We start from the raw sequence: 27,139 nt of genomic DNA on the forward strand, positions 1-27,139 counted from the left end.
ACTTCCCTTCCGAGCCCCGATGTGTGCACAAACCGTGCCCCCCCCACATATGGGGTATCGATGTACTCAGGACAAACTGGACAACAAATTTTGGGGTCCAATTTCTCCTGTTACCCTTGAGAAAATAAAAAATTGCGAGCTAAAAAAAAAATCATTTTTGAGGGGGAAAAAAAAGGATTTTCACGGCTCTAAGTTATAAATTTCTGTGAAGCACTTGGGGGTTCAAAGTTCTCACCACACATCTAGATAAGTTCCATAATGGGTCTAGTTTCCAAAATAGTGTCATTTGTGGGTTTTTTTTACTGTTTAGGCACATCAGGGGCTCTCCAAATGCGACATGGCGTCCGATCTCAATATCAGCCAATTCTGCATTGAAAAAGTCAATGCCGCTGTGTATGGTTGCCGAGGGAACCTATTTTGGAGGCGGCATGCACAGTTCGATCATCCTAGTTCATTCCGCCTGCACCGGAGCCCTGGGACCGGAAGTGGACATTGATCAGCGTCACTAGAGGGCTGTTTTTTTCCCCGATGGCGTGCGGTCCAGGGCGAGCATGCGCAGTGATCTGTCAGGGCGCTGCTAGGGATTAGATGGAGGCGCCTTCTATTTTCCTGCGTTCCGGAACGGGCATGCGCCCTGGATGACCCTGGACGCTATAGGAAACGAAAGGGGTGGCCCTGTGCGTGATGAAGTTGGCGGTAGTTACAAAAGCAGGTACTTTTCACTTGGCAGATTGCTATCGATCATCAGATATGACACATATTATCTTTGCATCGGGCCTCCTGATGAGCCTAAATGGGCGAAACGCGTTGAGGCGTTAAATAGTAATGGCGTATGGTGAACCACCGCTGACACATCTTAAGATGAGTATATATGTATCCCACATATTTTGATTTTCATGCAAGGTGTTTGTGCTACCAGCACCGGATCTTTCTGCAGGGGATATATACTAATGACGCATTTATCTAGTCAAATATAAGAGTTATCCTGTACTGCATATATCTGTGTGGAATATACAGGTGACCTGGTGACCCTTGCTCTACCATGTGGGATATCTATAAGAGTGATATCTAAACCACTCAGGCTGGAACAGCAGTTTTTTGCTATAGTGCGGTATCATCTGGTGTTTAAATCAATACGCGCCATGTGTTCATACATTGATTTTATATTTATTGGGGACCTAGCTTTTCCTTAGCACAGGCAGCCCTCTGTTTAGTGTTAGAGGACCCTCTAGTTTGTGGGTAGAGGCTCTCACTAGCGGCGGTAGGGTTCATTAGGGCCTCTAGGGTCAGCCATCGTGGAGCGGGGGCGCCACAACGTTCCCCCCTAGGGCGTCTACCTCCGCAGCCAGGTAGGGGCGATTATAGACGCTTGAGCTAGGGGTGTCTAGTTTTCCCCTTTAGGTTTTGAGTATTTTTGTTTGAGCACTTGTTTTGTTTGTGTTTTTGGTCACTTTAGCTTGCCTTGGTTTTAACAATAAAAGTATTTTAATGTTAGGGCATTCAATTTATGATTTACACCTTTTCCCCTTAATACATATATTCTTTGTAGCAATAGGGTTTCTACTGTTTAGGCACATCAGGGGCTCTCCAAATGCGACATGGCGTCCGATCTCAATTTCAGCCAATTCTGCATTGAAAAAGTCAAGCGGTGCTCCTTCTCTTCCAAGCTCTGCCGTGCGCCCAAACAGTAGTTTACCCCCACATACAGTTAGGTCCATATATATTTGGACAGAGATGACATTTTTCTAATTTTGGTTATAGACATTTCCACAATGAATTTTAAACAAAACAATTCAGATGCAGTTGAAGTTCAGACTTTCAGCTTTCATTTGAGGGTATCCACATTAAAATTGGATGAAGGGTTTAGGAGTTTCAGCTCCTTAACATGTGCCACCCTGTTTTTAAAGGGACCAAAAGTAATTGGACAATTGACTCCAAGGCTATTTCATGGACAGGTGTGGGCAATCCCTTCATTATGTCATTCTCAAATAAGCAGATAAAAGGCCTAGAGTTGATTTGAGATGTGGTGCTTGCATTTGGAAGGTTTTGCTGTGAAGTAAACATTCGGTCAAAGGAGCTCTCCATGCAGGTGAAACAAGCCATCCTTAAGCTGCGAAAACAGAAAAAACCCATCCGAGAAATTGCTATAATATTAGGAGTGGCAAAATCAACAGTTTGGTACATCCTGAGAAAGAAAGAAAGCACTGGTGAACTCATTAATGCAAAAAGACCTGAGCGCCCACGGAAGACAACAGTGGTGGATGATCGCAGAATAATCTCCATGGTAAAGAGAAACCCCTTCACAACAGCCAACCAAGAGAACAACACTCTCCAGGAGGTTGGTGTATCAATATCCACATCTACCATAAAGAGAAAACTGCATGAAAGTAAATGCAGAGGGTTCACTGCACGGTGCAAGCCACTCAAAAGCATCAAGAATAAAACGGCTAGACTGGACTTTGCTAAAAAACATCTAAAAAAGCCAGCACAGTTCTGGAAGAACATTCTTTGGACAGATGAAACCAAGGTCAACCTCTACCAGAATGATGGAAAGAGAAAAGTATGGCGAAGGCGTGGTACAGCTCATGATCCAAAGGATACCACATCATCTGTAAAACACAGCGGAGGCAGTGTGATGGCTTGGGCATGCATGGCTGCCAGTGGCACTGGGTCACTAGTGTTTATTGATGATGTGACACAGGACAGAAGCAGCCGAATGAATTCTGAGGTATTCAGAGACATACTGTGTGCTCAGATCCAGCCAAATGCAGCAAAACTGATTGGTCGTCATTTCATACTACAGATGGAATATGACCCAAGACATAAAGCCAAAGCAAACCAGGAGTTTATTAAAGCAAAGAAGTGGAATATTCTTGAATGGCCAAGTCAGTCACCTGATCTCAACCCAATTGAGCATGTATTTCACTTGTTAAAGACTAAACTTCAGACAGAAAGGCCCACAAACAAACATCAACTGAAAACCACCGCAGTGAAGGCCTGGCAGAGCATCAAAAAGGAGGAAACACAGCGTCTGGTGATGTCCATGAGTTCAAGACTTCAGGCAGTCATTGCCAACAAAGGGTTTTCAACCAAGTACTAGGAATGAACATTTTATTTAAAATTATTTAATCTGTCCAATTACTTTTGGTCCCTTTAAAAACAGGGAGGCACATATTAAGGAGTCGAAACTCCTAAACCCTTCATCCAATTTTAATGTGGATACCCTCAAATGAAAGCTGAAAGTCTGAACTTCAACTGCATCTGAATTGTTTTGTTTAAAATTCATTGTGGTAATGTTTATAACCAAAATTAGAAAAATGTTGTCTGTGTCCAAATATATATGGACCTAACTGTATGGGGTATTGGCGTACTCAGGACAAATTGCACAACAACTTTTGAGGTCTAATTTCTCCGGTTACCCTTGTGAAAATAAAAATTTGTGGGCGAAAAATCATTTTTGTGTTTAAAATAAATAAATAAATAAAATGCGATTAATTTATTTTTTTCCACGGCTCTACATTATAAACTTCTGTGAAGCACTTGGGGGTTCAAAGTACTCGCCACACATCTAACCGTGCGCCCACACAGTGGTTTACCCCACATATGGGGTATCGGCTTATTCAGAAGAAGTTGCACAATTAATTTTGTGGTTCATAATCTCTTTTTACACTTGTGGAAATAAAAAAAATTGGTTCTGAAATAAAATGTTTGCAAAAAAAAAGTTAAATGTTCATTTTTTCCTTCCATATTTTTAGTTCTTGTGAAGCACGTAAAGGGTTAATAAACTTCTTGAATGTGGTTTTGAACACCTTGAGGGGTGCAGTTTTTAGAATGGTGTCAAGTTTGGCTATTTTCTTTTATGTACACCCCTCAAAGTGACTTTAAATGTGAGGTGGTCCCTAAAAAAAAAAAAAAAAAAAAAATTTTGTAAATTTTGTTGTAAAAATGAGAAATCGCTGGTCAACTTTTAACCCTTATAACTTCCTAACAAAAAAAAATGTTGTTTCCAAAATTGTGCTGATGTAAAGTAGACATGTGGGAAATGTTATTTATTAACTATTTTGTGTGATATATCTCTGATTTTAAGGGCATAAAAATTCAAAGTTTGAAAATTGCAAAATTTTTCCCCATATTTGCATTTTTTTCATAAATAATCGCAAGTAATATCAAAGAAATGTTACCACTAACATGAAGTACAATTCGTCACGAAAAAACAGTCTCCGAATCAGCGGGATCTGTTAAAGCGTTCCAGAGTCATAACCTCATAAAGTGACAGTGGTCAGAATTGTAAAAATTGGCTCGGTCATTAAGTGCCAAATTAGCTCTGTCACTAAGGGGTTAATCTATTTGCATAGCTTTTCCTCCCCTCTTTTCAAAGTCAACAAACCACCTGGCCTAGACAATGCATAATAGGCATATCGGTAAACATCACTAGTCATCAAGGATAAGAGCACAAAATGTTATACCAAATATCCAATTACTAGTCAATATTACAGGCTTAAGGTACCTTCACACTGAGCGACTTAACAACGATATCGCTAGCGATCCGTGACGTTGCAGCGTCCAGGATAGCGATATCGTTGTGTTTGACACGCAGCAGCGATCTGGATCCTGCTGTGCCATCGTTGGTCGGAGCTAGAAGGCCAGCACCTTATTTCGTCGCTGGATCTCCCGCAGACATCGCTGGATCGGTGTGTGTGACACCGATCCAGCGATGTCTTCACTGGTAACCAGGGTAAACATCGGGTTACTAAGCGCAGGGCCGCGCTTAGTAAACCGATGTTTACCCTGGTTACCATTGTAAATGTAAAAAAACCAAACAGTACATACTTACATTCCGGTGTCTGTCCCCTCGCCGTCAGCTTCCCGCACTGACTGTGAGCGCCGGCCGGCCGTAAAGCACAGCGGTGACGTCACCGCTCTGCTGCCGGCGCTGAGACAGTGCAGGGAAGCTGAGGCCGGGGGACAGACACCGGAATGTAAGTATGTACTGTTTTTTTTTTTTTACATTTACAATGGTAACCAGGGTAAACATCGGGTTACTAAGCGCGGCCCTGTGCTTAGTAACCCGATGTTTACCCTGGTTACCAGGGGACTTCGGCATCGTTGTTCGCTGGAGAGCTGTCTGTGTGACAGCTCTCCAGCGACGAAACAGCGATCGGCATCGTTGCCTATATCGCTGCAGCGTCGCTTAATGTGACGGTACCTTTACAGAAGCAAGTCTGTTTTCTTGACCAACCAGATAGAAACACATGAATTAAAAAGTCAAATTATAGATAAGTCTATTCTTTTTGGTTTGCTAAAAATAGGCATCTGGTTAGTTAAATGCAATGCTGTGTCTCCACACAATTACATTTTATATTTAATCCAGAAAAATAACAGTTTTTGTAAAATGCTTTGTAGATTTTTTTTTTTTTTTTTAAATCAAGGGGGCAAAGCAATACAGCATATACAGTTACATAAAATAAAATGGATTAACAAAAGAAACTTACTAAACTCTGGTCACTGAGATGGCTCAGCTTAACGGATGGCAGCAATCCAATTGAAAAATGTCTGGTTAGTGTTCTTGTGTGCTGCGTACAGTGGCTGCCAAGGACAAGAGTCCTGTTTTGTTTTTTTATATGGAGGGTAGTTGATGATGATTGATGGTAGGTGATTTCTTATATGGCACATGCAATTTCAATATATGTTCATCTGACCTTTTGTCCTCAGTTCCTCTATGACCCATTCCTACTGCCTGAGCAGGTTGAATCTGTTACTTCAATTGCATACTGCACAGGAATCTTGCTGACCTCAATCTTCCTCTGCATGGCTACATGTTTGATCATCTGATGATGGCTATGAATGGGGGAGTGTTCAGAGAGTCTGTGCCTGGAGTAAGATTTGTGGTGTGTGAAACACCGCTGCTAGTCAAGCATCTGTCCTTCCATTTCTCCATCGCTTTAGTCGGAGCTGGGTGCAAATAGTGCAAATTTTTGCTAATTTTCAACGGCTTTTCCTCCACTTATTACGGATTTTTTTTTCAACTCTGGAAAAGTGGCCGTAGTTGGGGTTGGGTTGGGGCATATTTCTTAAAATTTGCAATGCCACAGATCTTACTCCAGCAGGGATTAGAGAAAAATTGTTGTGAGGAGCATGCCACATCACTCAAAGCTTGATTGATTTTCATTTTTTTTTTTTTTTTTTGTATCCTTGGACCCCTTTAATGGTGTGGCCGGGTATCCCTCTTGATTATGCTCCAGAGTAAAAATGGTGATAAACCAGGATCAAAACATTTTTTTTCTAAACCTATCAAGAGCTTGATAAAACACATTTCCAAATATGGCTGGTTTCACATTTGCGTGAACTCAGGAGGGCTGCGGATGGCTGGGTACTTCCTTCCTGGAGCTCCGCCTACTTCTGTATGTGTCCTGCGTTTCCTTGCGTACCTATCTTTAACATTGGGTACGCAGGGAAACGCAAAATTTTGCATTCTTGTGCGGTTGCTGCACACGTCAAATCACCGCATGCAGATGTATCCACATACAACGCATGTCCCTGCGTACTCTATGTTAAAGATGGGTGCGCGGGGAAACGCAGGATGCATACAGAAGTAGGTGGAGCTTTAGGGAGGAAAAAGGGAAATACCCAGCCATCCGCAGCCCTCCTGAACGCAAATGTGAAACCAGTCTGTTTCCAGTTTTATCTGCATAAAGAAATTGTGAAACACTTGCATTTCAATGTAAATGAGTATGCAATTTTTAATAGTTTATGTATGTAGAGTACCTTTCACCAAAATTTTCTTGAGACGTATAGACTATATTAGCAGAGATATTAGCATTCAAAGTATTTGGGTCCTAAGTGTGACACACCTGGATAGGCAGTGTGGAGATAGGGGGCAGTACAGTAGAGCTGATTGGAGAGGAGGAGAGCGAATAGAAGGGTTTGAAATGTGATACAGCTTACCTCGCCTGTGCCCTCCCTTCCACTTGTCAACTTTATCTGAAAGATATTACATTTGTGCTGTAACCTCCCTAAGCTTGAGCTGCATAGCAGCTCAGCATTATGTTTAGCATGCTAGCGTAACGCTAAGTGCACACGTTGCAGAATTGCCGTGGAAATTCCCGCGGCAATTCCGCAACTCCTGCTGCGGGTATATCGCATGCGGAATTGCCATGTGTATTCCCGCTAAACACTAGCGTTTTACAAGCGTAATTAGCTTTCAGAATGCTAGCGTTTTCCAAGCGATCTGTAGCATCGCTTGGAAAAACTTATTAACAGGTTGGTCACATTTGTCAAACATAGTGTTTGACAAGTGTGACCAACTTTTTACTATTGATGCTGCCTATGCAGCATCAATAGTAAAAAGATAGAACGTTAAAAACAATAAAGAAAAATAAAAAATCATGATATTCTCACGTACCGGCGTCTTCGGCAGTCTTCCCGCTCCTCGTGATGCTCCGGTCCCAGTGATGCTTTGCAGCAATGACCTCAGATGATGTAGCGGTCTCGCGAGACCGCTACGTCATCACAGGTCATTCTCGCAATGCATTATTGGGAACGGAAGCATCGCGAGGAGTGGGAAGACTGCCGGGGACGCCGGAAGGTGAGAATACCATGATTTTTCATTTTATTTATTTCCATTACGTCCCTCAGGACAGCACCATGGAGGACGTCCTTCCTTGACCTATAGCGGGACAGGATCACAGAAGGGTTAAAAGGACCCTCCCACCTCCACCCTCCAGTGTTTTTTCCTGTCCCTACAGGGACGGACGTATGAGAGGTTGCTCCTAGAGCGAAGATAGCCTATGGATTCTCTTCCCCTATCAAGTGGTCCGTGGCCGACACCTAAGTGAGTAGAGGTCCCTCAGCTACCAGTGCTGTACCAGATGGACTCAGAGTTTGGGGGTCTCAACTTTCCCTTTTCCTGGTCAGACGGACTGTGGACGACTCCTCTTTGAGAGGTTCCTCAGCCAACAGTCAACCTGTGCAATGGGCTTAGGGGGATCGTGCGGCAGGTCCAATCCTTCCCCCTGTCAAGTAACCCAGGGTGGAAACTCCCCGGTGGGGAGTCCCACAGCCCCAGAGACCAGTTGAGCGGACAGGCTCCTGGGTAGAGCCGCTTCCTCCCGGTGGGGGGCTCTCGGCTAGGACGCCGACCGGCAAAACACCGCTACTCCCGAAAGTTGTGTGGTGAAGTCCATTGTGCTTCTGGTGACGTCAGAAAGGGGCGCCGGCACATAGGATAGGCGTGCGTTCTTCAATGGAACACGGAAGGGGGCACAGGCAGTAATGCAGCATTCCTGACGGGACGCCGCTTCCTTCCACGGTAGGCTCTCGCCGTTACCAGCTCCCCCTGTCTTCTAGCAGGTATGGAGCCAGCACAGGTGAGTGCATGGTTTAATGTTGCATTGATGGTCTGGGCCTCTGGGCTGACTCTAGTCTCATGCCTTTGTGCCAAAGTTGTACCTGGAACCCATTTACAGCTAGGCCTTTGACCTCTAGGCTATGGTAGGGCCATATGTCCAGGCTACATTTCATGACTGGACTTCAGTTAGTTGCAGGTCTTGTCTGCCCAGAGCCTTATGATTGGGCTTCAGAGTGACTTTTTGGAAGCATGCTTTCCATTTTCTGGTTCAATAAGCAAGTGTTTCACTTTACTTTGCAACCTAACTACTCCGTCCATAGGAGGTCACAAGGTGTTAATTCAGCACATTGTCTCCATGAAGACTGCCCTCCAGCTGCTGCTCATTAATTAGTCTTCGGGTGGAGTCAGTCTGACAAATGAGATGTACTGTTCAGAGTGGAGATTTATCTGGAACTCTGATAGATGACTCTTTTGCTTAAAAATGTAAGTCATACTGCTTCTATGCATCAGATTGAGTGCCTCCGTGCATAATACTGCATCGTAGTCCCTCTATGCATCATATTGAGTGCCTCCGTGCATAATACTGCATCGTAGTCCCTCTATGCATCATATTGAGTGCCTCCGTGCATAATACTGCATCGTAGTCCCTCTATGCATCATATTGAGTGCCTCTGCATGATACTGCATCATTGTACCTCTATGCATCATATTGAGTGCCTCTGTGCATGATACTGCATCATAGTGCCTCTATGTATCATATTAAGTGCCTCCGTGCATCATACTGCATCATGGTACCTCTATGCATCATATTGAGTGCCTCTGCATGATACTGCATCATAGTGCATCTATGCATCATATTGAGTGCCTGTGTGGCATCATACTGTTTCATATTGCCTTTGTGCATCAGATTGCTTCATAGTTCCTATATGCATCATAGCGCTTCATAAGTTGCTTCATGTATCATATTGCATTGTATTGCTTCATGGTTCCTGTATGCATCATAGTGCTTCATTAATCCTATGTGCGTCATATTGCATTATATTGCTTCATAGTTCCTAGATGCATCATATTGCATCAGGGTTTCGGTGCCCTTTGCCTCAGGGGGTATTATTAGTGTGTCGGGCTTGGTGCCTTTTTCGCCTCTGGCTGTGAGCCACTGGGTCAGACCTTCTGTCTGGTGCCTTGTTGTGTGGCCGCACATTGTACCATCGGCCTACCACTTCACATTTTTGTCTTGGGCCTCAACTCTGGATATGGAGTCCTTGTGTTTTGGACCCAGATCCAGCTTCTGCTACTTCATTCTTTACAACAGGGCTTAGTCAAGCAAACAGGCTTGAATTGGCTTAGTAAAATCTGCATTTCTTCTGTTTGGAACAGATCTCTCAAGTAGATTCTACTTTGAGTGCTAAAGGCAAGTCTATTACATAATTAGCTTTAAAAGATGACATGCGTCATTTTGGTACATCCTTTAAAAGGACATACTACTGTCCTGGGAGCAGAAAATCCCAGGAGTTGAAAGAAGGGACTCCTTCAGCCTTGGAATGCTTTGCCTTAAGGTACCTTCACACTGAACAACTTAACAACGATAACGATTGCGATCCGTGACGTTGCAGCGTCCTGGATAGCGATATTGTTGTGTTTGACACGCAGCAGCGATCAGGATCCTGCTGTGACATCGTTGGTCAGAGCTAGAAGGCCAGCACCTTATTTCGTCGCTGGATCACCCGCTGACATCGCTGGATCGGTGTGTGTGATGCGGATTCAGCGATGTCTTCACTTGTAACCAGGGTAAACATCGGGTTACTAAGCGCAGGGCCGCGCTTAGTAACCCGATATTTACCCTGGTTACCATTGTAAATGTAAAAAAAAAAAAAACACTACATACTTACATTCCGGTGTCTGTCGCGTTCCCCGGCGTCCGCTTCCCTGCACTGTCAGCGCCGGCCGGCCGTAAAGCAGAGCACAGCGGTGACGTCACCGCTCTGCTTTAGGGCCGGCGCTTACACAGTGCAGGGAAGCGAACGCCGGGGGACGCGACAGACACCGGAATGTAAGTATGTAGTGTTTGGTTTTTTTCACATTTACAATGGTAACCAGGGTAAACATCGGGTTACTAAGCGCGGCCCTGCGCTTGGTAACCCGATGTTTACCCTGGTTACCTGGGGACTTCGGCATCGTTGGTCGCTGGAGAGCTGTCTGTGTGACAGCTCTCCAGCGACCACACAACGACGAAATAGCGACGCTGCAGCGATCGACATCGTTGTCTATATCGCTGCAGCGTCGCTTAATGTGACGGTACCTTTAAGATATTAGGACTATCTACAATTTGTATAGTTTTGGGGGCACCCTCAGGGCACGTTTGTTCAGAGCGGCCTATCACGTTCCCTAGTCAGTCATTTTATGTTTTTGTGTGTGTGTAACCCATTCACTATCTCCATCTATCCCCACCCCCTGAAGATGGCTGTGCCATCATTGTAAATAAAACATTGTTGATACACACCTGTACTTTGTATCTTCCCTGCCTCATTGTAGAGTGTAAAGGTACCTTCACACGAACCGACTTTACAACGAGAACGACAACGATCCGTGACGTTGCAGCGTCCTGGATAGCGATATCGTTGTGTTTGACACGCAGCAGCGATCTGGATCCTGCTGTGATATCGCTGGTCGTTGAATAAAGTTCAGAACTTTATTTGGTCGTCAGACCGGCGTGTATCGTCAGGTTTGACACCAAAAGCAACGATACCAGCGATGTTTTACGCTGGTAACCAGGGTAAATATCGGGTTGCTAAGCGCAGGGCCACGCTTAGTAACCCGATGTTTACCCTGGTTACCCGGGGACCTCGGCATCGTTGTTCGCTGGAGAGCGGTCTGTGTGACAGCTCTCCAGCGACCAAACAGCATGATTCAGAGTCCGGACTCCCTGTGTCTAACATCAAGTAAAACAGGAGTGATGATCCACGTTTCTCTTTCAGCGCTTCTAATGAGAAGCCCGACGTTGGTAATGGCAGGAGATATTACCTGCCGCATGGGGTTCCTTAGTTTCAATAATATATAACCCTTCTTGGGCTTGGACATCTAAGGATTTGGAATAGACGTGATCTCCTGGATGAGTAATGTGCGTACATCCCAATGCTGTGCCATTATCCTTGTACTAATTGTTATTGGTTTGATACTCCCGCAATCTAGGACCTCTGTCCTGCAGGTCTCCTTATAGTACGGTAAGCTGGTCTGTAACCAAGACTTAACCTGAGCCCAGAAGGACCGATGAAGGAACAGTCCTGTTATAAGCACATGCAGCTTATTATTGGTCGGTACAGTCCTCATTGTGTGGTGGCTGTGACTTTCACCATATTTTGCTGGGCAATAAGGTTTTCTAACCCTTTTCTGGGGCTGCGATGTCTATAAGTATCTATCACAATAAATAACTTGCTGTGGTTCATTATTGGTATTGGAGTACAATGGGTGTATCTCACTCTCTGCTCCTGATGCTTATTTCATTTACTACATTCACACTGAAATTGGCCATTATAGATGTATACCAGTCACTCACTATGGTGATTTTCTTTAAGGATCTCTTTAGAGATCTATGGTTTTTCTGATCTTCCAGATCATTTATATATCTAGTCTGGTTTTTGCCTGGGACTTTGATTCCTGGGCTTCTGTACCCACCCTGGGAGAGCTGCTTTGGTAATCTCCATGGTGCTGTCCTGAGGGACGTAATGGAAAAAGGGAAATTAGACTTACCGGTAATTCCATTTCCAGTTAGTCCCTCAGGACAGCACCCATAGTTCCCTCCCTTATGTTTCTGTTTTAGGATTGTTTGGGATTAATCTACCGGCAGATCGTTGTCCTTCGGGTCACCATGGCTCGAAATTAAGATGAAGCAGTTTAATGGTTATTACAGACATGTTTGTAAGGGCACGTTTAGACCATTTATTTCCATCCTTCGGTGGTACTTTGAAAGAACACTGGAGGGTGGAGGTGGGAGGGTCCTTTTAACCTCTCTGTGATCCTGTCCCGCTATAGGTCAAGGAAGGACGTCCTCCATGGTGCTGTCCTGAGGGACTAACTGGAAATGGAATTACCGGTAAGTCTAATTTCCCTTTTTTTTTAACAATTATATGGTTCCCAGGGCCTGGAGGAGAGTCTCCTCTCCTCCACCCTGGGTACCAACCGCACATGATCTGCTTACTTCCTGCATGGTGGGCATAGCCACATGCGGAAAGTAAGTGGATCCATGCATTCCTATGTGTGCGGAATCCCTGCACAAAGAATGAACATGCTGCGTTTTTTTCTGGAATGCGATTCCACCGCGGAAAAAACCGCAACATGTGCACAAAAATTGCGGATTCCATTCTAATAATAGGATGCTTAATGTTTGCATTTTTTTTTGCGGTTTTATCGCGTTTTTATAGCGAAAAAAAGGCGAAAAATCCTGAACTTGTGCACACAGCCTTAATGACTGAAAATGTTTGTTTTCCTACCAGCCATAGTATGTAATGAAGTTGTAAGTGTAAAAATTAAAAATGTGAGATTATTTTGTGATATTACTGTTATATCTTTTACAGGCCGCATGGGCTTGCACTCCAGCAAAAAGTGACATCATGAATTTAGAAAGCGGCAATATAGATGACACATTAGGTAAGTTATCTTTTAAAAAATAAATTAAAAAAATAGATCTTGTTCTTGCTTTTGTTGTGCATTTTTATTTCTTGTTACTTTTGCTCTTGTCACCTTCTTTCTTTTTGTGCTGTTTTTGCCCTCTTGTTTTTTTATTTTTACTTTTTTTTTTTTTCCATCTGCCACAGGATTTCTAGTAAAATGCCAGATATTATCCCATAATTTTCTATTACCGTATATACTCGAGTATAAGCCAACCCGAGTATAAGCCGCCCCCCCCCTTATTTTGCCACAAAAAACTGGGAAAACTTATTTACTCGAGTATAAGCCTAGGGTGGGAAATGCAGCAGCTACCGGTTAACATCAAAAATAAAAATAGATATCAATAAAAGTAAAATTAATTGAGACATCAGTAGGTTAACTGTTTTTGAATATCCATATTGAATCAGGCGCCCCATATAATGCTCCATGCAGTTCATGATGGGCCCCATAAGATGCTCCATATTAAAATATGCCCCATACAATGCTGCACAAAGGTTAATAATGGCCCCATAAGACGCTCCACACACTATGGCCCCATGAGATGCTCCATACATTGTGGCCCCATGAGATGCTCCACACATTAGGGCCCCATAAGATGCTTTTCATATATGGCCCCATGACATGCTCCTCATATATGGCCCCATGACATGCTCCTCATATATGGCCCCATGAGATGCTCCTCATATATGGCCCCATGACATGCTCCACATATATGGCCCCATGAGATGCTCCTCATATATGACCCCATGACATGCTCCACATATATGGCCCCATGATATGCTCCTCATATATGGCCCCATGACATGCTCCACATATATGGCCCCATGACATGCTCCTCACATATGGCCCCATGACATGCTCCTCATATATGGCCCCATGACATGCTCCTCATATATGGCCCCATGACATGCTCCTCATATATGGCCCCATGACATGCTCCACATATATGGCCCCATGAGATGCTCCTCATATATGGCCCCATGAGATGCTCCTCATATATGGCCCCATGACATGCTCCACATATATGGCCCCATGACATGCTCCTCATATATGGCCCCATGACATGCTCCTCATATATGGCCCCATGAGATGCTCCACATATATGGCCCCATGACATGCTCCACATATATGGCCCCATGACATGCTCCACATATATGGCCCCATGACATGCTCCACATATATGGCCCCATGACATGCTCCACATATATGGCCCCATACGATGCTCCACACATTATTCCCCATATGCTGTTGCTACGATTAAAATAAAACAATCACATACTCACCTCTCTTCGCTCCGGCCCCGGCACTTGCGATAGTCACCTTCCTTCTTTTATTTTGTCCTATTTTTGCTTTATTACTGTATTGTTAACGTTGTTACCTATGACTGTTGTGTTTGAAACTGTTAAACTGTAAAGCGCTGCGGAATATGTTGGCGCTATATAAATAAAGATTATTATTATTATTCCACGTTCCATCGCTGCGCGCTGCTCTGTCTTCCATCCTCCGCACTGACTGTTCAGGCAGAGGGCGACACGCACACTAATCGCGCCCTCTGACCTGTACAGTCACAGCCAGAGGACGGAAGACAGAGCAGCGCGCAGCGATGGAACGGTGGACAGGTGACTATCGCGCAATGCTCCCCCTCCCCCGATATACTAACCTGCTCCCGGCGCGGTCCCTGGCAGCGTCTCACTGTCAGATGGTCTCCGGGAGCCGGCAGCATCTTCCTATGTTCAGCGGTCACGTACCGCTCATTAAAAGTAATGAGCGGTACCACGTGACCGCTCTACACAGGAAGATACCGCCGGCTCCCGGAGACCATCGGACATGCAGGGACCGTGCTAGGAACAGGTGAGTATGTCACCGCGCCGCTCCCCCTCACCCGCCGACCCCCCCGCAGACACTGACTCGAGTATAAGCCGAGAGGGTCATTTTCAGCCCAAAAAAGTGGGCTGAAAATCTCGGCTTATACTCGAGTATATACGGTAGCTGTTTCCCAGAATATGTTACATCAGTGGTTGACTGGTCATGGATCTTGATTTATTAAAAAAAAAATGCATAAATGGGCTGTGGACTGATGCACAAGAGAATAATTAACTGGATGCCTGGCATAACACATATCTGTACCTCTGGAAGCCAGGGCGATTTTTCAGTATTCTATCTTATGCAAATGAGACCTAATTTATAGACAAATTAATTATACCCTATATCGGTCCTGTGCTCCTGTAGGCAAATTTTACACCTGTAGTCACTTTCCTAAAAAAAAGAAAATGCTTTAAAGGGAAGGTGCCATCCAAAAAAATTTTTTTACCGCAATTGAAAAAATGTAAAGAATTAATGTTTACATTTTATTAAAAAATATTATCATTTGTTTATAATTTAGTAAAATCTGAAAAATAATTTGTAATGTTTTGGAAATTCCACTTTTAAACACTAGGGGGAGCAGCTGCTGAAATTTCACAAAAACCTAGTGTATGGGCGGAGTCTGCTGACGTGTGTGTGATGTCACTCCTCTCCTTCCCTTCTGGTGTTTGCTAAGGGATAAGAGAGGATGATATTCAGGAACCCAGTGAGCAGCCATTTTGTTGGTGACTGCAGAGTTAGGCTACTTTCACACTAGCGTCTTTTGACGGACGTCGCAATGCGTCGTTTTGGAGAAAAAACGCATCCTGCAAAGTTGTCTGCAGGATGCGTTTTTCCCCCATAGACTTACATTAGCGACGCATTGCGACTTATGGCCACACTTCGTGCGACGGATGCGTCGTGTTTTGGCGGACCGTCGGCACAAAAAAAGTTACATGAAACGTTTTTTTGTCCGTCATTTCCGACGGTGCATGCGCGGCCGGAACTCCGCCCCCTCCTCCTCGGACATTACAATGGGGCAGCGGATGTGTTGTAAAACTGCATCCGCTGCCCCCGTTGTTCATTATTTTCGCGACGGCCCCGTACCGAGGCTAGTGTGAAAGTAGCCTTATACTGACAAGTAGACAGTCACCGAGGAAGGCAGGCAGCAAGGATTCTGGGAGATATATGGTGGAGGGAGCAGGGTGACAGCAGCACAGAGTATTTCAGGAGAGCAGTGTGCTGGTCTATGGGGGGCACCCTGTTTGGTGCGCGGAGCAGCCAGGGATTGTACATAGAGCGCTGTCTTTTATACACATGGATGGACAGTCTGCTTGTCTGCTCCACAGAAATCCAGGAAACATTTCTGCGGATTGATGGCCTGTTCTGATCCAGACTTTGCATGCAAAAGCCCTATTCCCCTCCTCAGATCCTGTCTTCTCCATCCTGTCCTGGCGATGTGTGAAAGCGAGGCGACAGGCGAAGTACGGGGTGACGCTGGGAAGGAAATGTAGCCATATAGTAACGATAAAAATGAGACCCCCCTCTTCAGCTAATACGATAATCCGAAAAAGAGAGGGTTTAGTATAGGCAGAACATAAGCACTTCGATTATAGATGCTAAATTTAATTTACCTATTGAGGTAAGAAGTGACACGTTAGTAAGTGACGGTAAAAAAAGCTTTATTAACAAAATAATTTAAAATTACAATACTTAAAAAGACAGGGTGATGTAAACAATTGGACCTCCACATATAAAACAGGTGGTGACCCACGGTTCCCAGTAGCAGTGTATTTTACATATTAGATATGAATATAAAGTGTTACTATGCTGTGAATGATAACCCTATAGAAAAGACGAGGTTGTCTATGTGGATGGGCGTGAAACACGTCTCTTTACAAATATCACATAAAAAACTAATATCTAGTTAAAGGGTTTAGCACAGAGATAAGTAATTAATAATAGATATGTAAATTAGACAGTGCCCTGACACCAGGAGATAGGAAGTGGCTCTGGCTGTGGTGCTAATAGATTTTATTGAAGTAGTATGGAAGTAAAAATGGTATTTTACTGCTGATGATTACTACTGTGCATAAGAACATGGCAGCAGTAAGCTGTGGAAGAGATTGGCCACCAGATGGCAGTGTAAAACATGAGAGAAGGAAATGTAAATTTTCTTAGGAAGACAACCAGCGGAGAGGGAACTAAAGAAAAAAAAAAAAGGATTAGAAACGGAGCCAGAGCTGATGTTTACCTGATGGTGGATAGAGCTGATGAACTGGGAAAGCAGGTCACCTCCTGTGCCCGACGAGCGCCGTTTCGCCTTTCGGCTTCTTCAAAACAAGAGGGGCAATGGAGACTAGGTGTTTGAAAGGGTTTATATGTCCAGGACGCCGGATATGACGTATAGGGAGGGCGGGACGGGGCTGGTCAGTTGGATGCATGTGACTTAGTGAGTGTAGCTGGATGTTGCTATCGGCGCATAAGGAAGCCGGGAGTGACATGCAGGGGGGGGGGGGGGGCGGGGGCGTGTGTAGGCTGTAATCACACAAGGGTGAATGAGCTGTGTCGGAGGTAGCAACATCCAGCTACACTCACTTAGTCACATGCATCCAACTGACCAGCCCCGTCCCGCCCTCCCTATACGTCATATCCGGCGTCCTGGACATATAAACCCTTTCAAACACCTAGTCTCCATTGCCCCTCTTGTTTTGAAGAAGCCGAAAGGCGAAACGGCGCTCGTCGGGCACAGGAGGTGACCTGCTTTCCCAGTTCATCAGCTCTATCCACCATCAGGTAAACATCAGCTCTGGCTCCGTTTCTAATCCTTTTTTTTTCTTTAGTTCCCTCTCTGCTGGTTGTCTTCCTAAGGAAATTTACATTTCCTTCTCTCATGTTTAAGGGCCCCTTCACACTGGTCGATTCTGCTACGATTACGACGCATTTGCGTCATATTCGACATCGCAGTACGAGCTCGTAGCCAGCGGTCACACTCTACGATGTTAACGCTTTTTCTGACGTAGTTGCGATGTGAACGTCACGCGTCGCAATCGTACGCTACCCTTCACACCGCCATAGTCCTACGACTCCGAGCGTGACGTATTACCAGCATGGGCGTGCTAAAACGTCACGCCCAATCAGGAGACAGGTATGCGGAAGCCCAACCCACGTAGTCGCATTACGAGCTCGTATGACCGCCGTCACATACTACGATTTCGACCGCCACAGCGAGACATTTACGACGAAAGAAAGTTCTGCTCTTTCTTTCACATCGTACGATGCTGGGCTGCGTCGCAGATCGTAACGCCATGTCACACTTTGCAACCTCGGAACGAGGACGGATAAACGTCACAAATCGAACGCTCGTTCAGACTTTGATTGCACAGTGTGAAGGGGCCCTTACACTGCCATCTAGTGGCCAATCTCTTCCACAGCTTACTGCTGCCATGTTCTTATGCACAGTAGTAATCATCAGCAGTAAAATACCATTTTTACTTCAATAAAATCTATTAGCACCACAGCCAGAGCCACTTCCTATCTCCTGGTGTCAGGGCACTGTCTAATTTACATATCTATTGTTAATTACTTATCTCTGTGCTAAACCCTTTAACTAGATATTATTTTTTTATGTGGTATTTGTAAAGAGACTTGTTTCACGCCCATCCACATAGACAACCTCGTCTTTTCTATAGGGTTATCATTCACAGCATAGTAACACTTTATATTCATATCTAATATGTAAAATACACTGCTACTGGGAACCGTGGGTCACCACCTGTTTTATATGTGGAGGTCCAATTGTTTACATCACCCTGTCTTTTTAAGTATTGTAATTTTAAATTATTTTGTTAATAAAGCTTTTTTTACCGTCACTTACTAACGTGTCACTTCATACCTCAATAGGTAAATTAAATTCAGCCCCCTCTTCAGCTGCCTCACCAGCCCTCCCCTGACTGCACCTAACTGGAGGTCATGCTGCCCTCTCTATTACCCCAGACCCGTGTGCAGCTGCTCAGCCAGGACCACCATAGAATGGGTCCCCTTTCTGAAGATAATACTGCCATAGTGTTCTCACATAATACCGCCATGCAGATCACACATACCACCATATAGATCACACATAATACTGCCAGTGTTCTCACATAATACCGCCATATAGATCACACATAATGCTGCCAGTATTCTCACATAATACCGCCATATAGATCACACAATACCGCCACATACTTCTCACAATGCCGCCACATAGATCTCACATAATACCGCCATATAGATCACACACAATACCACCACATAATTCTCTCAATACTGATCAAGTATAATACCACCATACAGATCACACATAATGCCATAATACAGCATGACCCCTGCAGCTCCTGTTATCGCAACGCATTGAGTTCTGTGTGCAATGGGGAAAGACATGCAGGGGGGAGGGAGTGCATAGGAGAGGATTAGATACACTGTTCACCAGACAGTATCACACAGGATAGGATTAGATACATGGCTCAGACCGTATCACACAGTGTAGGATTAGATACATGGCTCAGCAGTCAGTATCACCCAGGAGAGGATTATTAGATGCACGTCTCAACAGACAGTATCACACAGGAGAGGATTAGATACACGGCTCAGCACAGTATAGTAATAGATACACGGTCTGATGTCCTGTGAGGAGCTACAGTGAGAGGCAGGGTCGGAGCAGCACAGAGAGCCTTCCTGTCCCCTGTGTTACCTCTCTGCAGCTCCTGATAAGGCCACTTTCACACTAGTGTCGTGCACTGCATGTCGCTATGCGTCGTTTTGCAGAAAAAACGCATCCTGCAAAAGTGCTTGCAGGATGCATTTTTTCTCCATAGACTTATTAGCGACGCAGTGCGACGCATTGCCACACGTCGCAACAGTCGTGCAACGGTTGTGTCGGACCATCGCCACCAAAAATGTTGCTTGTAACGTTTTTTGGTGCGTCGTCTGCAGCATTTCCGACCGCGCATGTGCGGCCGGAACAACGCCCCCGCCTCCCCGCACCTCACAATGGGGCAGCGGATGCGTTGGAAAACTGCATCCGCTGCCCCCGTTGTGCGGCGCTTTCACAGCTAGCGTCGGTGCGCTGCAACGTCGCATGGCGACGTGCAGTGCACGACGCTAGTGTGAACGTAGCCTAAGAGGACATCAGACGGCAGCACTTCATCCTCTCTAGCGATTCAAGAGATTAGAGCCAGGGCACCAGGCAGCGTAGCAGAGGACAGGGAACGGCCGCTGCTGACACTGTGAAAGGAGAGGCAGATGGAGCTGTCCCTCCTATAACAGCGCAGGTCTCAAGTCATAGTTGAGCTCACAGATACACTGTGGGCTGAAGAAAGATGGCGCCGACCTCCTGCCTCTGCTGCGATGTGGAGACAGCCCAGGGGGCGTGGCCAAATCACAGCAGAGAGCAGCACAATGCTAGGTATGGGGTCGGACGCCGACCGCAGCCTCCTATGCCCAGGGCTGCCGTATTTGCAGAGTGTAAGTGTCGTGCTGGGACTCTTACACTGCTGCAAAGGAAAATGGCGGCGCCCAGTGGCTGCAAAAATAATTAATAATAAAAAGATATTAAAGTAAAAAAAAAAATTTGTATTAATTTAATGTTTATATAAACAATCATTTTTAATACAAAAACAAAATTGCGGCACCTTCCCTTTAAGAGTATAAGATGCAGTGATGACAAATGTGACTAGAACTTCTTCTTTAGTTGATTTATATGCAGTAAAATGACATGTGGTAGAAAAAACTGCAAGGTATATACCCATTTCAATAATAAAGATTAGTGATGAGCAAATATACTTGGTACTCGAGATTTCTCGAGCACGCTCGGGGGTCCTCCGAGTGTTTTTTAGTGCTTGGAGTTTGTTTTTCTTGCCGCAGCTGAAACATTTACATCTGTTAGCCAGCATAAGTACATGTGAGGGTTGCTAGGAAGAGAAATTCTGCCTCTTTGTTGTGTAGTTATATCATATCATTTTCACTAGTGGTGTGTAGGGTTGAGCGAAACGGATCGTTCATTTTCAAAAGTCGCCGACTTATGGCAAAGTCGGGTTTCGTGAAACCCGACCGACTCCAGCGTGGGATCGGCCACGTGGTCGGCGATCTTGGCGCCAAAGTCGCGTTTTGTATGACGCCTTCCCCGCCATTTTTTCAGCCAATTAAGGAGTGCGGGCAGCGTGATGACATAGGTTCCGGCCTGGTTTCTGCGGCGTCATAGAGCCATATTACCGTTTGGGCTGCAGTGATTTCCGCAGTCAAACACAACATATGCTTTGCAGGGAGGGGAGGGGAGAGAGAGAGAGATATAGTCCACATTTACTTGCACTGGGTTTCGTGTTCCGGTCCGGAACCCGACTTTACAGTAGAATCGGCCAACTTCACGCGATCCGACTTTCGGGAAGGTCGGGTTTCACAAAACCCAACTTGATCCTAAAAAAGCAAAAGTCGCTCAACCCTAGTGGTGTGTACTTCTTCCTGTATGAGTTGCCCAATCCTAAATAGGCAGCAATATTAGAGAGATAATATGCCCTGACCATAGTTTAGAGGAGACTTGGGCAAATTGTTGGCCCTCTGACTTGTCCAGTCCGCAGACTAAGACAGCCCAAGGGCTGAATACATTGGCTGGGCCGCACCGTGCTGCAGCCCTATTCCCTTCCGTGTTCCTATATCCGTTATCTGCATCCTCAGGATGCAAATGGTGGTGAATATAATGGTGAAGGGAGTTGCCAGCCTAGTGTGTGCGTGTGTGTGTGTATATGTGTATATATATATGTTTATATATGTGTGTGTGTATATATATATATATATATATATATATATATATATATATATATATATATATATATATACACATACACACACTGACTCACCGGCCACTTTATTAGGTACACCATGCTAGTAACGGGTTGGACCCCCTTTTGCCTTCAGAACTGCCTCAATTCTTCGTGGCATAGATTCAACAAGGTGCTGGAAGCATTCCTCAGAGATTTTGGTCCATATTGACATGATGGCATCACACAGTTGCCGCAGATTTGTCGGCTGCACATCCCAAAGATGCTCCATACAAGGCAGGATGGATCCATGCTTTCATGTTGTTTACGCCAAATTCTGACCCTACCATCCGAATGTCGCAGCAGAAATCGAGACTCATCAGACCAAGCAACGTTTTTCCAATCTTCTACTGTCCAATTTCGATGAGCCTGTACAAATTGTAGCCTCAGTTTCCTGTTCTTAGCTGAAAGGAGTGGTACCCGGTGTGGTCTTCTGCTGCTGTAGCCCATCTGCCTCAAAGTTCGACGCACTGTGCGTTCAGAGATGCTCTTAGGCCTACCTTGGTTGTAACGGGTGGCGATTTGAGTCACTGTTGCCTTTCTATCAGCTCGAACCAGTCTGCCCATTCTCCTCTGACCTCTGGCATCAACAAGGCATTTCCGCCCACAGAACTGCCGCTCACTGGATTTTTTTTCTTTTTCGGACCATTCTCTGTAAACCCTAGAGATGGTTGTGCGTGAAAATCCCAGTAGATCAGCAGTTTCTGAAATACTCAGACCAGCCCTTCTGGCACCAACAACCATGCCACGTTCGAAGGCACTCAAATCACCTTTCTTCCCCATACTGATGCTCGGTTTGAACTGCAGGAGATTGTCTTCATGCCTAAATGCACTGAGTTGCCGCCATGTGATTGGCTGATTAGAAATTAAGTGTTAACAAGAAGTTGGACAGGTGTACCTAATAAAGTGGCCGGTGAGTGTATATATATATATATATATATATATATATATATATATATATACACACACACACACACACACACACACACACACACACACACACACACACACACACACACACACACACACACACACACACACACACACACATTATATATATATATATATATATATATATATATATATATATACACACACACACACACACACACACACACACACACACACACACACACACACACACACACACACACACACACACATTATATATATATATATATATATATATATATATACACACACACACACACACACACATTATATATATATATATATATATATATATATATATACACATATATACATATACATACATACATACATACATACATACATACATACATACATACATACATACATACATACATACATACATACAGTGGGGCAAAAAAGTATTTAGTCAGTCAGCAATAGTGCAAGTTCCACCACTTAAAAAGATGAGAGGCGTCTGTAATTTACATCATAGGTAGACCTCAACTATGGGAGACAAACTGAGAAACAAAAATCCAGAAAATCACATTGTCTGTTTTTTTATCATTTTATTTGTATATTCTGGTGGAAAATAAGTATTTGGTCAGAAACAAAATTTCATCTCAATACTTTGTAATATATCCTTTGTTGGCAATGACAGAGGTCAAACGTTTTCTCTAAGTCTTCACAAGGTTGCCACACGCTGTTGGTATGTTGGCCCATTCCTCCATGCAGATCTCCTCTAGAGCAGTGATGTTTTTGGCTTTTCGCTTGGCAACACGGACTTTCAACTCCCTCCAAAGGTTTTCTATAGGGTTGAGATCTGGAGACTGGCTAGGCCACTCCAGGACCTTGAAATGCTTCTTACGAAGCCACTCCTTCGTTGCCCTGGCGGTGTGCTTTGGATCATTGTCATGTTGAAAGACCCAGCCACGTTTCATCTTCAATGCCCTTGCTGATGGAAGGAGGTTTGCACTCAAAATCTCACGATACATGGCCCCATTCATTCTTTCATGTACCCGGATCAGTCGTCCTGGCCCCTTTGCAGAGAAACAGCCCCAAAGCATGATGTTTCCACCACCATGCTTTACAGCAGGTATGGTGTTTGATGGATGCAACTCAGTATTCTTTTTCCTCCAAACACGACAAGTTGTGTTTCTACCAAACAGTTCCAGTTTGGTTTCATCAGACCATAGGACATTCTCCCAAAACTCCTCTGGATCATCCAAATGCTCTCTAGCAAACTTCAGACGGGCCCGGACATGTACTGGCTTAAGCAGTGGGACACGTCTGGCACTGCAGGATCTGAGTCCATGGTGGCGTAGTGTGTTACTTATGGTAGGCCTTGTTACATTGGTCCCAGCTCTCTGCAGTTCATTCACTAGGTCCCCCTGCGTGGTTCTGGGATTTTTGCTCACCGTTCTTGTGATCATTCTGACCCCACGGGGTGGGATTTTGCGTGGAGCCCCAGATCGAGGGAGATTATCAGTGGTCTGGAATGTCTTCCATTTTCTAATTATTGCTCCCACTGTTGATTTCTTCACTCCAAGCTGGTTGGCTATTGCAGATTCAGTCTTCCCAGCCTGGTGCAGGGCTACAATTTTGTTTCTGGTGTCCTTTGACAGCTCTTTGGTCTTCACCATAGTGGAGTTTGGAGTCAGACTGTTTGAGGGTGTGCACAGGTGTCTTTTTATACTGATAACAAGTTTAAACAGGTGCCATTACTACGGGTAATGAGTGGAGGAAAGAGGAGACTCTTAAAGAAGAAGTTACAGGTCTGTGAGAGCCAGAAATCTTGATTGTTTGTTTCTGACCAAATACTTATTTTCCACCATAATATGCAAATCAAATGCTAAAAAAACAGACAATGTGATTTTCTGGATTTTTTGTTCTCAGTTTGTCTCCCATAGTTGAGGTCTACCTATGATGTAAATTACAGACGCCTCTCATCTTTTTAAGTGGTGGAACTTGCACTATTGCTGACTGACTAAATACTTTTTTGCCCCACTGTGTGTGTATATATAATATATATACACACACACACACACACACACACACACACACACACACACACACACACACACACACACACACACACACCCGAAGGTTTTGACACCTTCTCATCTTCTCATTTAAAGATTTTTCTGTATTTTCATGACTAAATTTAAATTCGCACTGAAGGCATCAAGACTATGGATTAACACGTGGAATTATATTCTTAGCAAAAAAGTGTGAAACAACTGAAAATGTCTTATATTCTAGGTTCTTCAAAGTAGCCACCTTTTGCTTTGATGACTGCTTTGCACACTCTTGGCATTCTCTTGATGAGCTTCAAGAGGTAGGCACCGGAAATGGTCTTCCAACAATCTTGAAGGAGTTCCCAGAGATGCTTGGCACTTGTTGGCCCTTTTGCCTTTACTCTGCTCCAGGTCACCCCAAACCATCTCGATTGGGTTCAGGTCTGATGACTGTGGAGGCCAGGTTATCTGGCGTAGCACCCCATCACTCTCCTTCTTTGTCAATTAGCCCTTACACAGCCTGGAGGTGTTTGCGGTCATTGTCCTGTTGAAAAATAAATGATGGTCCAACTAAACGTAAACCGGATGGAATAGCATGCCGCTGCAAGATGCTGTGGTAGCCATGCTGGTTCAGTATGCCTTCAGTTTTGAATAAATCCCCAACAGTGTCACCAGCAAAGCACCCCCACACCATCACACCTCCTTCTCCATGCTTCACGGTGGGAACCAGGCATGTAGTCCATCCGTTCACCTTTTTTGCGTCGCACAAAGACCCGGTGGTTGGAACCAAAGATCTCAAATTTTTACTCATCAGACCAAAGCACAGATTTCCACTGGTCTAATGTCTATTTCTTGTGTTCTTTAGCCCAAACAAGTCTCTTCTGCTTGTTGCCTCTCCTTAGCAGTGGCTTCCTAGCAGCTATTTTACCATGAAGGCGTGCTGCACAAAATCTCCTCTTAACAGTTGTTGTAGATATGTGTCAGCTGCTAGAACTGTGTGGCATTGACCTGGTCTCTAATCTGAGCTGCTGTTAACCTGCGGTTTCTGAGGCTGGTGACTCGGATAAACTTATCCTCAGAAGCAGAGGTGACTCTTGGTCTTCCTTTCCTGGGGCGGTCCTCATGTGAGTCAGTTTCTTTGTAGCGTTTGATGATTTTTGCCACTGCACTTAGGGACACTTTCAAAGTTTTCCTAATTTTATGGACTGACTGGCCATTTCTTAAAGTAATAATATTAATATTAATCTTAATACCATTCCCGGGGACTACATCTTGAAGCTCATCAAGAGAATGCCAAGAGTGTGCAAAACAGTCATAAAAGGTGGCTACTTTGAAGAACCTAGAATATGACAATTTCAGTTTTTTCACACTTTTTTGAGAAGTATATAATTCCACATTTGTTAATTCATAGTTTTGATGCCTTCAGTGTGAATGTACAATTTTCATAGTCATGAAAATACAGAAAAATCTTTAAATGCGAAGGTGTGTCCAAACTTTTGGTCTGTACTACACACACACACACACACACACACCCAAAGGTAGGTGGACAGAATGTGTAATAGGGTTATGAAGGGGGAGATTTATCAAACATGGTGTAAAGTGAAATAGGAAATTTAGTCTCCCCAGGGTTCTTTACATCCAAAACCACCTCAAGAACATGGTTGGAAACCAAAGGGTTTTATAAATGCGGTACGACTTCATGCAGCACATGTAAACACGCACTTGTGAGTAAAACATTCAAAGATGACAAGAGTATACAATATAAAACACTTTATAAATTGCCATACTACTAACGTTGTGTATAAAGTGGACTGCGGTACTTGTGGCTTATCATGTATTGGCTGCACAACGAGAAAACTAAAAACTCGTATTTCAGAACACTTAAGAGATATAATAGAACCTATTGTTAACAACCGTAATGTCTATGGTGGCAAAACATTTTAAAACCCACCATGCAGGAGATACATCCACCATGAGAATACAAGGTATTGAACATATAAATAAAATCACCACGGGGAGGGGATGTAAAAAGACGCCTCTTAACCAGAGAGGTGTTTTGGATATATAATCTTGAAAAAAGACATCCAAACGGTCTAAATAGAAGAAACGAGTTTATGTATCATTATTGCTAATGGGAATGGTAGTAATGTTAATTTTTTAATACATGCGTAAGCCCATGTGGAGTCCAATGGGTTAAACTTACATATCTTTGGCACGTACTGTAATTGAATCAGCTGGGTAGCAGTAAAAAACAGCATATAAGTCTTGGAGGTTACACATAGAATTAAGCTGTGAAAAAGATCTTGAGAGATCGAAACGCGTTGCTTGTCCTCTGTTTTCCGCTGCATATATGTTCACTATGTACAAGGATCTTATTATGCTGGAATTTTAACCTGGAAATAAAGACTTTGTATTTTAAAGGAGCTGGAACTACCCCCTTTTTTCTTTGTATGGATATAAAGTGAAACTGACTCAGTTGCTCT

The 27,139-nt window shown here is 44.2% G+C and overlaps 1 protein-coding gene across 7 annotated transcripts in view; it reads left to right on the forward strand.

The window, feature by feature from the left end:
- Nucleotides 1-27,139, forward strand: part of ERP44 (endoplasmic reticulum protein 44) — a 367,040-nt gene that overhangs the window by 43,210 nt on the left and 296,691 nt on the right. For all 7 annotated transcript variants that reach the window (XM_077269495.1, XM_077269490.1, XM_077269493.1 and 4 more), the window contains exon 2: nucleotides 12,919-12,991. Coding sequence is in view for 3 of the 7 variants with exons in the window: in XM_077269490.1 (XP_077125605.1) it covers nucleotides 12,919-12,991 (73 nt within the window). In the remaining 4 variants the exon portion in view is untranslated. The remainder of the gene's footprint in view (nucleotides 1-12,918; nucleotides 12,992-27,139) is intronic.

The sequence above is a fragment of the Ranitomeya variabilis genome, chromosome 6 (assembly GCF_051348905.1).
Source record: "Ranitomeya variabilis isolate aRanVar5 chromosome 6, aRanVar5.hap1, whole genome shotgun sequence".
Lineage (NCBI taxonomy): Eukaryota > Metazoa > Chordata > Amphibia > Anura > Dendrobatidae > Ranitomeya > Ranitomeya variabilis.